At 31.8% G+C, this 14,255-nt stretch overlaps 1 protein-coding gene across 1 annotated transcript in view; it reads right to left on the bottom strand.

Annotated features, from left to right (window-relative positions):
* Root (ciliary rootlet coiled-coil, rootletin) overlaps positions 1–14,255 on the bottom strand; it is a 56,138-nt gene that overhangs the window by 29,927 nt on the left and 11,956 nt on the right. Inside the window, exons 2-6 of the mRNA XM_068770000.1 lie at positions 4,407–4,586; positions 3,500–3,726; positions 2,765–2,930; positions 1,230–1,439; positions 307–468 (exon numbers count right to left, since the gene is read on the bottom strand). Coding sequence (XP_068626101.1) covers positions 307–468; positions 1,230–1,439; positions 2,765–2,930; positions 3,500–3,726; positions 4,407–4,586 — 945 coding nt within the window. The remainder of the gene's footprint in view (positions 1–306; positions 469–1,229; positions 1,440–2,764; positions 2,931–3,499; positions 3,727–4,406; positions 4,587–14,255) is intronic.

Below are 14,255 nucleotides of genomic sequence, written 5' to 3' on the forward strand. Positions count from 1 at the left end.
AAATTTTGAGTTTATCGTTCACATAGCCAGGAACAAGTGATAACTTAGAAAAACTATTGATAACCAGTGAAGAAATTCCATGGCGACCACGTTGCCACAGCCCCTTGCGAGGTTCGATCAGGTCCCAACCACACTCGATACTACAATAGCCGAAGAATACACAACGCCGAAGACCAGCAAAGGTGCCGTTACATAAATTGTCCAAAGAGGTTCACGATCTTCTGTAGTGATGGAAATGACACAAAAAGGATTAAAAGTTGATAAAAGTAAATAAACAAATTAATTAAAGTCAAGCTACCAACTTACCAGTGTCTGTAGTTCCCCTAGCAACCGCTGTATACGTGTGTCTCTCTCGCGCAGTTCGGCGGAAGCTGTATCACGCTGTGACGTCACATCGCGGAGCTCTGCGCGTAATGCATCGACATTCACACCTGTACCCGCTGATGATATTGGCTGATGGGGTTCAGGCTGAAAATTACCCAAAATTATGTAAAAGGTAGAGAGCATTCATTAATATAAACCTAAGAAATAATTGCAAACAATTTATCTAATAAATCATACAGAAATACAAAAGTTAAATATACAGTACAAGATGCCCTATACACATTAGTCCTGGTATAACCATCTATAATCCTTAATAGGTGACATTAAAAAAACACATTTAATACCAAAGTTATTGCACAGACCAAGAAATATCTGGATTACAATTTTAGACACCCAAAGAGATTTTAATCTGTTTCCTCCATCATGCAATGTTTGAAGAAAGCGCTTAAAAAAATTTAAGTCCCACAATAAACATAGCCAAAACCTAACTTATGACAGATGGGAGAGAAAAACCCATAATGATTGGCATGAACCAATTGTATATGTCAATAATTTTACCTGGGTCAAATAATATCACTTAAAGGCCAAAGAGATATTGAAATAAAAAGAAGAATAACCAATACACGAAACTGCTTCTGTTCTTTATTTATGAATCTGTTGTATTTTTCACCATACTCTGCTTCACATTGTATTATGGTTGTGAATAAAAACCAAAAAAAAAAACAACAATTCCTTTTAAAAGGTTTGACAGTAATGATTTTTGCCGTAAACTTTCTGATATATATAGTTTGAATGAAAACAAAGAAATCTAGCGACATCATTACCAATGATTCTTGTCATTTCAAAAATAAGCCTTTTCCTCAATTTGTTTTTAACATGATTTAAAATTTTATAAGAATATATACCTTAACACTCTGAGCAGCATATGCATTAATAGCATATCCACTCAGAGTTCCAACCAAGTCCCTTGTAACGGATTCAAACTCATTTTTCACTTTGTAAAGATCCCTCTCCGTGCTGCTTTGCAGGTCAGAGAAGAATCGCTTCACTGCCACGACTTCCCGCCACAGACTGAGAAGCCGGTTGTGCTCACTTGAATAGTAGTCATTGAAAGCCTGGAAATTAAAATTTGTTCACTTTAATCATTATACTTAACATTAAAACTTTATTACTTGAACATCAAAGTAAATCAAACATTTTAATTGTGACATTAAGTTGAATTATTAAATTTTGAAAACATTATCACGAAGAGTATTGTACGAAAGGAAAAGTGAGAAGTACAACTTTAATAACAGTTTCTTGTGCTATCTATAATATTTGAACTCATTGAAGTCACTCCATATTTTCTTAGTCAAAAAATATCTACACAATCATAGGTGTCAGGGGTGACCAAGCTCATTGTCATTATTTTAGAGAGCTGTATATGTTAGGTTTGCAAGGTATTCAAAAATTATATTTATTAAAGACATATAAGTCGTATATAACAAAATAATAATAACTTAAATTTAATATTTCTTTTAACTTAATTTTGGTAGGATTTTTTATCATTAAAGGTGCCAAATTTTATTAATAAACAAACTTCTCTTGTCATACATTACAAGGTACCATGTAGACCATGATTTTTTTTTAAATATTTGGTGACAGCACTGTTCAGTAATTTCTTAAGACAGTGGTTATATAATACTGACCAGTGTTTGATGTGGCTCCCTAGCCTCATGTTGGCCACCCCTGCTCTATATGATCGTTATATTTTAAACAATGTTTAAAAGAAGTCTTACTGCTAGTCCATATTTACTAACATTTGCTTGAGGGAAGTAATAAAATGCACAAAATGACAAGGATTTTTGATACAAAATATGCACATTTCTGACTACACCAAAATAGATAGGATGACATGTAATATTGGCAGTGACTAACTATGATGTCTTAACTTCAGAACCTTGTATTATAGTCCAGTCATTAATAAAGGCATTACCATAATGAGTACATACACAGCCTCTTACAAAACACTGTAGCAAAATCTTACCATTTTTAGTTTATAAACAGTTCTACTAACAATGTATAATTTTATAATCATACAATATCAATTTGTTTTTAATCTAATAACTTTTTATTTCTTTATCAAGAAATAATGCGGTGATTTGATATCTTGCGGCTATTTTTAACTAACTAACATGAAATATTTCATAGATACATTGCAAAATATTAGCAAATTAAAGCAGTGGGTAGGCCACATTGCATGTATAATAAATGGAAGCCTTAAAGCTCTAGAGTGGAGACCAAAGACAAACTTGTGCAGCAACGGAAGAAGCTGGATGCAGGCTGCTACTAATGGGCCCTATTAGAAAACTTTGGGGGAGGCTGTATGTCTAGCAATGAGAATTTTGATAGGTTGTAAAGAAACAAAGTAACATATAAAGTGATTAACAAAAATACAAACCTGTTCTTCATCTTTCCATTCATCTTCTTTAATTGCCATTTCATCACGAAGAGCCTCCCAATCATTAGTAAGTTTTTGTAAATCATTGGTAAGGGCCTCATTGAGCTGATGGGATTCCTCCAGTTGGTCACGGAGTAGATTGTTTTGTGAAACCAGTTTCTCACACCTTTAAAATATTGTTGAAACACTTGATTAAATATATAGTACTTCACACTTGCAATGTGTTATATATTTTATATTTAAGTTCTCTAAAAAAGATTACAAATTTGCTTTGAAAATACTGTACAAAATATCTATGTATATATTAAATCAAAGAACACAGCATGCATTATGTAAAAAAAATAGCAAATAAATGATCTTCAATAGTATATATGAAATATTAAACTATAAGATTAATCAAAACAAAAATTAACAAAAACACTTGACAAACACTAATATGCAACATTTATAAACAGATTCTTTTAATAATGAGGTGTTTAAACTTTGATAAAAACAATATATGAGAAAGATAGATATTAATTTGTTCAATATATTTGCACAATACCACATATATAGAGTGTTAATTTCCTAACGAACTGACATAGAATTATTATGTTTTATCTAACTATTTACTTATTAAATTAAGAATTCTTTTGAAGTACCATTGTAATTTTTTTTAATAAATTGTTTTTTTTTTCTATTCTGTACTTCTTGAATAGTAGCACTATTTAATGAAATATTTTTAACAGCAATTACTTGCGTTTCTCCTCATCAAGTCTTCGCAGCGCAGTTTCCAAGTCATTAATTCTATCGTCTCTGCGATTGTCAGAGATGGATGAAGTTGTCGGTGTGGGCAGAGCGGCCGGCGCTGGGAGCGCAATGCTAGTCTTGCTCGGCTGACGGTATGAGGGTGCTTCACTACGAGGCGTCGACTCCACCATTTGATTCTCCAATTCAGCACATCTCTGCTTGTATTGGAGCACCTATGTCAACAATTTTTCGTATTGCTTTAAATTATCTAAATAAGACTTTGGTAAAATATACAAGAGCCAAATTCCTTTCCCATATTGGAATCCTAAAGAAACCATATCTATTTAAGAATTAGCCTTTTAAATCAACAAAAAGTATATTTCACAACTCCCGCTCGCAAGGTTTAAAAGTTTTGACATATAAAAACTATGTTGCCATTTAAAAAAGCAAGTAAATTTTTAGAGTAAAATTATATTGTCGCAGTCATTAAAATAATTACTTATATAAGCTGACATGTTACTTTTAAAAATATATATATTTATGTCGACCCTATTAATATGTAATAACAAATTGTAATGAAAAAGAATGTTTAAATATTTAAGTAGTACGTCAAAATTTTTTTTGCTAGTAGTTACTTCCAAGAAAGTAGAAGAAAGCTCATTTTCAATATCTCAATAAATAACATCATATTATACAATTATAAGTGTAGGAGGCTATTATGAGATAAAAAAATTGTGGTCTACAATTATTAAAAAAGCCACCCTTTTTCTTCATATAGGTTCTTCTATAAAATTATAATTATTTATTTGCGTGCTTATACTTTTTGGTACAAAAATAATAAGCTTCTTAATAGATCAAATTAACATTTGCGCTTCATTATTAAAATAGTTAATTTATTAACATTATTTAATACCTTGGCTTGAAGTCTTGACACCAATGCTGCTTGACCTTGCTGTGCGCGTCGGTACGCATCAAGTCGACGCTTATGGTCAGCAGATTCCCCAGCCAGACGAGCACGAAGCTCCTCATTTTGCCGTCGTAGATCACTGCTAGCACTTCCCGGCGAATCCATTTCAGGTGGACTTTCTGGCTTCTAATTCAATAACGTTTAACTTTTGATATTATTTTTAGATTATTTCAGTTTTTATGTTAGTATTCAAAAAGCATTGTTATATTAATAAATACCAATATTCAACATTACTGACCATAAACTTAAAATTAAACAAAAAATATTTACGTCCCATTTACTCAGAAAGTACATTAACCATTAAAAAAATACAATGACGCTTGCTTCTTTTTGCTGGTGGAAAAGTAAATTCTTAAATAATTATTTTATGTAAAATTCATTTCATTTCCGTTAGCTCGGCGCAAGTGAAAAATTACGAAATAATGTAAAATATCGCCAAACTTAATAATAGATCAACATAACTCAAATGTTTCTTTGAAGTTATTGGCTATTCTTTGAATTCATTCAAAACGTAGCACATTTTACTTATCTTCTTTAATCTTACTTAGATTAAAATTCTTTATTCAAATAGAACTGAAAAAGTTGCAACTTCTTTATTTAACGCACAAGCACTCCTTCATAGACTTCCAATTGGACCATTTGGTCTGTCCACGCTGTAACGCCCTACACTGCGCTTGCTGATTCATGGTCTCCACTCTAGAACCTTGTGTTTTCAGCAGCCACCTGTTCTGCGCGTTATGTGCTCACTTTAACTTACCAATTTTTGGGCTATATCAGTTACGTTCGGTCGTCTGACTATGTCCTTATTTCTGTTTCAATCCTGTATAGAAATACCCCTACGACTCGTTGAGCGACAGTGGGCTTTTCAAAGAGGTTTTCACTTCGGATTGACCACATTGCCGTAAGTCATAATGAATAATACACATTGGTAGACCTTTGTCTTGGTGAGAATTATTGTCCTATTACAAACACTTGTTATAGATATATTGCAATAAAAACTTACCTCTTTTTTCAAACGCTGATGCGGAAGCGTACTTGGTCTACGGCCTAAAGAAGCGCGAGCGCTTCTAGGCGTAGGCAATCCTTCCCTCGTTGGCAACTATAATGAAATTATTTCATGTGAATGACAAAAAAAAATGTTACACTTAGAAAACGCAAAAAAAAGTTTAACCTCAAAAGACACCTTTTTTCTATTTTTTTTATTATGTTTTATTTCAAAGTAATAACAGTGTGTGGATTTAAACTCCATATACATTACTAATTCTCTATATATAATACAGAACGTCTAAATAAACGATAATATATCTATAATTTTGAACTCTAACTCTGTTAGAAATAGCAGAAAACGTTTTAAAAATAGAACAAAAAAGGATCGAATGTTTTGCTAAAACAAGTAAGAAATTGCACCAAGTTACACCACAAACTGCCGTCTAAGGCTTTCGCAGGGTGGTAGAGAATGGCTATCTGTCTAGGCATCTAATTATTACGAACCATACTGTAGGCAGTTACTTATGTTTACCTTAACACGGAAGCGGAAACTAGGAGTAATAAGTTATCTGTGCTCTTTCCATTGATATAAATAACCGAGTAATTCGGTTTAACTAATGTTAAGTCATTTGTAAAATAAATAAAAACTGCTTTACCAAAAAGTTTTTCAATAATATTTTTTTTTAATTGGCGAACATTGATTTTTTAATTGTCATCGTTGAGTTAGAAACGAGATTTTAAATAAAACCTCTTTCTTAAATATTATGGTGATAAAGTCGATGATTCACACGACATACACACGAAGTGTTTATAGTTTCTGTTATTCGTTTCCTAGCAACGCAATCAAGAAACTACGGTGAAAAGAAATATAAACATACTTATAGTATATTTAGACACAAGTAAAACAATACATATAATATTACGTATTTATAAGTTTGTTTGTTTTTATCTATATAATTAATTTTTACGTATTTTTTTAAATTACAAAATGTAATGTTAATGCTTAAATCTTTATTGCAACTACAAGAAATGAATGTTTGATATACTTTTGATAAATTTATTAAATACATATAAACGATCATGTTCTAAACTTAAACCTATGATTAAATAAAAGATTAGTAAAAATATAAATTAAATAAAACGTATTTAATCTTCATCGAATATATTAATAACATAAATAAAAAAAAAACTTTACCTGTATAAAAATAATTAAAACATTGATTCAAACTTCCAGATAACATTGCATCCACATACGCACTGTTAAATGCACAACGCCTGCTAAAATAATTATAGCACTGAATTGTATAATCGATATTTTTGCCTTTTTTATGTTACGATGGAAAAAAAATGTGCCTGTGTGACTTGCAACCCCTCTGTAGCACTGGTCAAAATATACGCAATGAATGTACTTTTAAGGGTCGTCACAAGCGTTACGCTCTACTGATCTCCCCCTCACTTGTATTGCACTTGACTTGATAACGATTAACACCTTTTGTATATTTATTACGTATATAATATATCTTTTAGGCATGTTTGAATAATCTCTGTAATATTAGCTTAGATCAGTTTTGCACTATTCCTAACAAGAGTATACGTTACTATACATTTCTTTCATATTTACAAAATTCTTTATCAACCTGAGGTAATATATTATAAATAATGATTACTTTTAATCATTTATTTTCATGCATCTTACACCTTGGAGGCAAGGAGATTTTTAGGTTATAAATAATATATTAACATTAAAATTACATATATATATTTTAAAACTAACAGATAACTAAATATAACATCTCTTTTGTAAGATAATTATATACCTAACATTTTAGAATTACCAATTTATATCATTCAATACTACCATTATATATTCTCTAATTAGATATGAAAATTTCCTTATTGATAAATTTGGTGTTGCCAGGAGATAAAATATTTCATTAAATTATTACTGTTAATAGTAATATTTTTAACTTTAAATTTTTATTTTTTCTTAATTTTTTTATTTTTATAGCAAACGATACAAGTGTGTGCGTTCTTTGTAGATAAGTTAAATTGATTTCGTTCCAGTAATAATACATACCATTTTTTTAAATGTAATTTTTTGTGTTAAGAAAACTATAATTTTATAAAATTATAACAAATAACCTTAGTCTAAATAAATAATATCCAAATAATTATAATTTTTTAAGAATTGGCGTATTATTTATGTCAATTTATTCAAAAATAATATTATAACTTACGCAATATTATGAACAACAATTCAGAGTGCCGAGGGTCAAAAATTTTGTAAACTGGTATATATATAAAATAGTGATTAATATTACAATTGCAATAAAAATAGATACAAAGAAATTTTAAATTTGTTTACATCTTCATAAATGTAACATTGAGTTCATTGACCGATAGTGCGCGATCCGTTGATATGCAGTGATAATATTTCTTTACCACGCCTGGTTTAATATACCATGTTATCATTTATTTAAGAACAATATTTGCAATTAATCTAGCACTCCCTGTGATTATAAAGTTATTTTAATTTTCGAGATAATTCTAGATTATTATGAAATGTAACCCATAAACCCCTTAAAGTAACCTATAAAAAGAAGGATTCTCAGAGTACCTGTATAGGTTTAAGTTGAAACGGAGTCTCTTGTGCATCTGTGACCCAGCGGTGGACTAGACCGTGGTGCAGGCTTACTTGCTGTCCCGCAAATGGAGGGTTTAAGGTTGCTTGCGAAGTGGAAATGGGTTGGAGCACTGCTTTCTTGTTGCAGGGTGGTGGGTGATGTAATTAGGCAAAACAAAACTGTGTAATAGTAAGTGTGGCGAGTGATGATGGAAGGCGATGCGCAAATGTGATGTAGGTGAATGCTGTATGTTGAATGTATGCTGTATGATAGAAATTGAAGATGAGAGAGGTGAAAGTAGGAGGGTGTATATCCCTGTCCCATAAATAAGATGGAGGAAAGAGTAATTAAAAAAAAAACTATACAAAAAATATACTTTATGATTAAATTCTGAGAAATGTCAGGCCAATTAGAAGTGCCCTATTTTAGAGCGTAAATTTCATATTTTAAAAACATTTAGTTAACTATTCATTATCTAAATGGAGGAAGCCTTTGGCACAGAGTTGCGCCTTATGATAGCCTTGGTCAGTGTTCTCCTACCTCAAACGCGACCTTCGAAGTCCCGGGCGTTTTGGATGGTAGGCTTTATGTAGACTACTAAAGAGCGATGTAAAGTATTATAAGAGAAATTCCCTTTAATATGTCATACACTTCAACTTACATTAACATTAATTTCGGCAACATTATGGTTGTTGACAGATTGAAATTCCCTCAAATGTTTATGATAGAACAACGAAGGTTTTAAGAATAACGTGAATAGCACATAAATATGGGATTGGCTTTTCAAAATATCACAACGGTTGACACAAGGAGCGCATCTGTGCTGACAACGTCATCTCAAATAGGGATCTGTTCCCGGTCGGGCTTGTTTAGCTGTCTCCTTTTGGACCAAGATAGCTTTAATGTTTCAATAATAGGTTAACACGTTCTTGGTAGACTGTCAGATATTCCCAGGGTTTTATAGGGACCTTACTTACTCCTCATAACAACGGCGACCACCGAAGGGAGTTAATTGAGTAGTAATTCCCGATAATTCTGTCCATTCCTCAAAAGGACAGAGTCTAAAACATCTAAAAAATTTCCACCATAACCAAAAAAATTGTTGTAAAAAGCAAGCAGAATGTACTTGTGAAATAAATCCTATCCTTTCCTTTTTACCAATACTTGTATAGAACAACATAATTTATTATTGAAAACAAAATCATCGTATTTACACTGTCTAATCTTAAAAGTTATCTCTGTGTGATATTTTCGCCAAATTATTTATTAAAAGATGATAAAAAGAAGGTTGAATAGTTGGGATTTTTATATAAGGATTCATTCATTCATTCATGTCCGCCGATAGACGCCCACTGCAAGGCAAAGGCCTAGCTTAAAGATCGCCACAACGACTGATCTTGTGCTGCCGGCATCCAATGAATTCCCACAACCTTGATTATATCGGCGGTCCACCTAATGGGGGAATTACCCACGTAATAAAGGGATTACCCCGGCTCGTGTTATATAAGATTTAAGTAAAATAATAGATATTAACACTCTTTATCATTGCCGGTATGAAAGGTTGTCGTTTTCTTCGTGCGTCACTGAAAAGTTGCCATTGGTTTAACGAGATCAAATAAGGAATGAGGAGATTCGTATACGAACGAAAGTAACCGATATACCTCAGCAGTTGGCAATATAAAGTCGCAGATGCCAAACCAAATAGCAAAAACGAGTGACCGCTGAGTTTTTGTAGTTTTAAAATGTATCACAAACCGATAAGCATATAATACGTCCACTAACAAAGGCAGACAACCTTTTTAAGGCATTGAGATCGTTGGAAGACGCTAAATGGAGACCATTTCCAACTGGTTTTATTTTAAATTATCAGTAAAGGCTTATGTCCAGCAGGAAATAATTCGTTTTGCCGTTGAAATTATGAAGAAGTTATACTTTTTAATAATAAACATTACATGTAAAGGTCGTCGAAAAATACAATTTGCAGGTCGTTTACGATCAGTCCTATTGGAACTCTATGGAGGGAGCGTATGTCTAATAGGGGACGGTGTACGATCGAAAAGATCGACTGTCATGGTCGACATTCTAGAGCAATGTTTACAAGTCCAAACCGTATTACCACAACATCCATTCTTAGGTGCGGCCGCCTGCTACTTAACCACGAACAGTGTGGGTGAACCAAGATTAGATCCATCCTTGGCTCGCCTGTTGTCAATGCTGCCATCTCAAGCCGCATACACAACATCAACATCATACTCCTCTACTCGGGTAGAGCAGTTCACTACGTACGAACGACTTCGTGCAACTGGAATGCGTCTGTCCAGCTTCTGTTTTATTTTCAAGTTCACGGACACTTCTACTCCGTGAACTCAGTTCCGACGAAGCTTTAAAAACCACTGGGATAACAGCATCAACTTGAACCTAAACCAAGCCATGTAAACCGTATCTAATATTTTCTTCATTTGAAATGCGATTAAAAAACACAACACGCCCCGCGTGTATCAGATGATTTGTACTACGCGCGGTCATTGACATCTTCATTATCTGCTCTCATGTTTTTATTTATTTTAAACTTTCAATGTATAAAAATATGAGTAAAATAACATTATTTTTTATGATATCAGAAGGGGCCAAGTTTTGTATAACATCATTTATTGTTTAGATACGAAAGTAAAACAAAGTCATATTTTATTTTCACAACAAAACGACAGTCGAATAAAACTTTGACGTGATAGTAACAGATAAGATTTATTTAAAACAATGCATTACGATCCAGTATATGAATGTAAAATCAATATGTGCATATGTCCGCTTGGGACATGATGTCTTGAAGAATGTTACACTCTTGTTAATTTTATTGAAATACAATATATTAATTTAATATTCTTTATTGTACACGTTAAGAAACATTTAATAAGTTTTACAATAATATACAAAAAAGTACAATGGGCGGTCTTATCACACAAGGCAATCTCTTACAGACAACCATAGTATGGAAAAGGTAAACTACTAATAAAGGGAAATATAAATAATATAAACGTACAATTATATATTAAAATAAGATAAATTGTTTATGTAATATTACGCATTAAATATGACAAAATATTTTATAAAATTAAATAATCAATAAAACATTGACAGCGTCCACAGTCCAATATTTTTTTTAAACCACGTCGCTTAGTAACCTCATTACCGATAAGTCTATCGCCATTAAATATAAAAACTTCGTTATCTATGGCGCAATAAAATTACATGGCAACATCACAATTAAAGTTGGAATTAGTTTACCGAAATTCCGTTAAAACGTCGCTCACGGCTTTCCCGGTTTCGCGTGACGATGGGACGGGGCGGGCGACCGGGTCACCCCCGGGCCCATCATTTACGGGCAAATGATAACGGTGAATTATTAATGCCATGTGCAAACGTTTCCGGTGAAAGCGAAATTGGGGATTCGTAGCGGATTTGTTAAATTGCTACGCCGCTCTACGCGAAGTTCTACGTGTCAGTCTACGAATTAGACTAAATTTTACTCCGCTACTGTATTAAGTATATTTTAATAGTGACCATAAAAAACATTGTCATAATTTTTGTTTTGGGCTCTTCTCAGATTAGAGCATGTTTGAGATAATAAAGTTAATTTGAAGGACATTATAAGGGAGTTTAATCTGATTCTAGTTCCTATCATATGGCTATTGGGCTATTTTAGCATTCTTCCCATAACATTACTCTAGATGATCCTTCTTGAATAGTAATTTTAATTAAATAATAACAAAAATTAAACAGTGAATAATAATTGTCATTTTTTTAAAAAACTAGTGCTTCTCAACCTTTCATTGTTTTCGTAGCAACTAATAAAACTTTGTATTAATGATTTTTAAACCACCTTTACTAATTGTATAATTATTTTTCTTGTCGATCATAACTTTGCTATATATAATATTCTTTAGGGATGTGATCTAAAAAGTATATAAAATCAGACCATTTTTAACCGATTAACAATATAACACCTTTTTTATACATTTAAAGTTTTTAAGAACATTTAATAATGGGTCATGGTTTATTTTAAGCTACATATTAAAATTATAATGTTTGTTAATAATGTATAAATAAATATATTCTTTTCACTTGTATATAAAGTGAACGTTTCTGATATTGTTGGAAAGGACTGATTAAACAAAACAAAAGACACATCTATACGAAAGCGAAAAGTTTCATTCAAAGTAGCTTTATTGTATAAGATACTTACAATCATCTATAATCGTCAGTTTAAAATTTAATTATATGTTAATTCGTAACACGCCATCTAGTGAGTAGAAATAACAAGTATATCAATGGGATTTGCAATTATTTTTGATAATTTAAAATAACAACTAACACCAGGTAAGTGCCGCGAGAGTGAACGAAAGAGAAAAAATGAAAGTAATTGTGAAGGATACGAGAGAGAGAGAGAGAGGGGTTGAAAATAATAAAAAAGTGTAAATAAAAAAAATTTAAAAATATACCCCTATCTCAAAAATAAGATAGGGGAACTAGGGTGCACATAACTGAAACCATAAAAAAGACAGTAAGGAAAGGTTAAAGATTAACAATAATATATTTTTATATTAATATAATTTCGAAATTAATTCAATTTCGAAAAATCAAAATTAGACAAAAAAATTGCATATTATTTATGACGTATAATATCTATCATCAGGTTTTAATTTGGTTTTAAAAACATGGCAACAATTAAAAAACGGTTGTCAGATTAAATAAATCTCTATCGACTCTATCAGTAATTATTTTGTACCTGTTATCGCGTAGGCAAATTTTAGAAACGCCGAAACAACTGCAGAGCTTAACGACTGACGTCTTAAGATAAGGATGAACGACAAATAAACGTGCATCGCATGCTCGCAAAACCGCTCCTTTATTTCCTATTAACATAATAAGATCCACAGATAATTCACACAAGTTACCTTGTGACAACATATTTTGGTCATGTGCCCACAAAATATTCAAATATTACATAATATCTTTATATATAATCTTTGATTAAAGCAACATTTTTTTTTAATTAACTAGTTGCTATAATAAAAACTTTTAATTTTTTTGAAAAAAGATTAACACGTGTATATATTCGCTTTCTCTTTAGCATAACTTTATAATTTACGCTATATTAACTTATACATCGATAAAGAAATGGCTGCTTTCCCCTTGAACTGTTAGATAACTTGTTTGTCATCATTAAATATCACTTAGGATCGTGGCCGAGAAAATTCTACGCTACGATTAGTTGTAAATAAAACTGATATAGTTAGATCTAAATCCCAATATTTATAAGTCTTTCCGCTTAATTAAGGCAAAACTTTATGCCATGCATAACCAAAAATGTTTTTAAATTACACATTTTTAAATGACCTAAATGTATAAAATGTAATGTGTATATATATATTTATATATATGCATCATTACATAAATTGGAGCATCTCAACACCTTTGTGATACTAGCAGGCAGTCCGCTCGCTCGTATCCGGTGTTTAATGATTATTTAATTTGTCGCGAGCACTCTATGGCAGTTACAATTGATTCTGAAGAATGTAATGTCTTGGACTTTTGACATTACCATTCATATTAAATGTAAAAACAAATAAATTGCGGCGTTTTTCTGTACGCAGTTATTGTAATGTGTAGGCAGCCCTGACAAGTTTGTCAGATTCGGTTTTGACTTGTCAACGAACGGTATTAATAACCGTGTAACTATAATAATTAAATTATTATTATTAAAGTACTCGTTTTATTCCAGCGCAAATCCTTCAAGAGTAATTGTGACACTCAAAGATTTAAAAAAATAAAATTATAGTCAAATTATTTTAAAGAAAATTGGTTATCCTTCTTCCGTGTTCACAACTCTGTAATATTATTTAATGTTGCCATTAACATATTCAAAACATGTCAATGTTAGAACGTAAACCGACGTAAATATTTCATGAATACAAATTATACTTAAAATCCGTACACTTCCGCCGATTCGTGACGCTCTCGCATGTCCTTTCCACTATCCGGGTTCGCGAACTTACCTATCATAAATAACATTTTATGTCACCTGTCAAAGCCGCCATCTTGACTTACGGTTTACCCGCCAAAATAAACTTAAAACTCCCGAATTTATATCCCAAATTCCACAAAGTACAACGTTAATGATATA

The sequence above is a fragment of the Battus philenor genome, unplaced genomic scaffold (assembly GCF_028537555.1).
Source record: "Battus philenor isolate CCGP_79_NKW_IND1 unplaced genomic scaffold, ilBatPhil1.0.hap1 SCAF_10, whole genome shotgun sequence".
Classification (NCBI taxonomy): Eukaryota; Metazoa; Arthropoda; class Insecta; order Lepidoptera; family Papilionidae; genus Battus; species Battus philenor.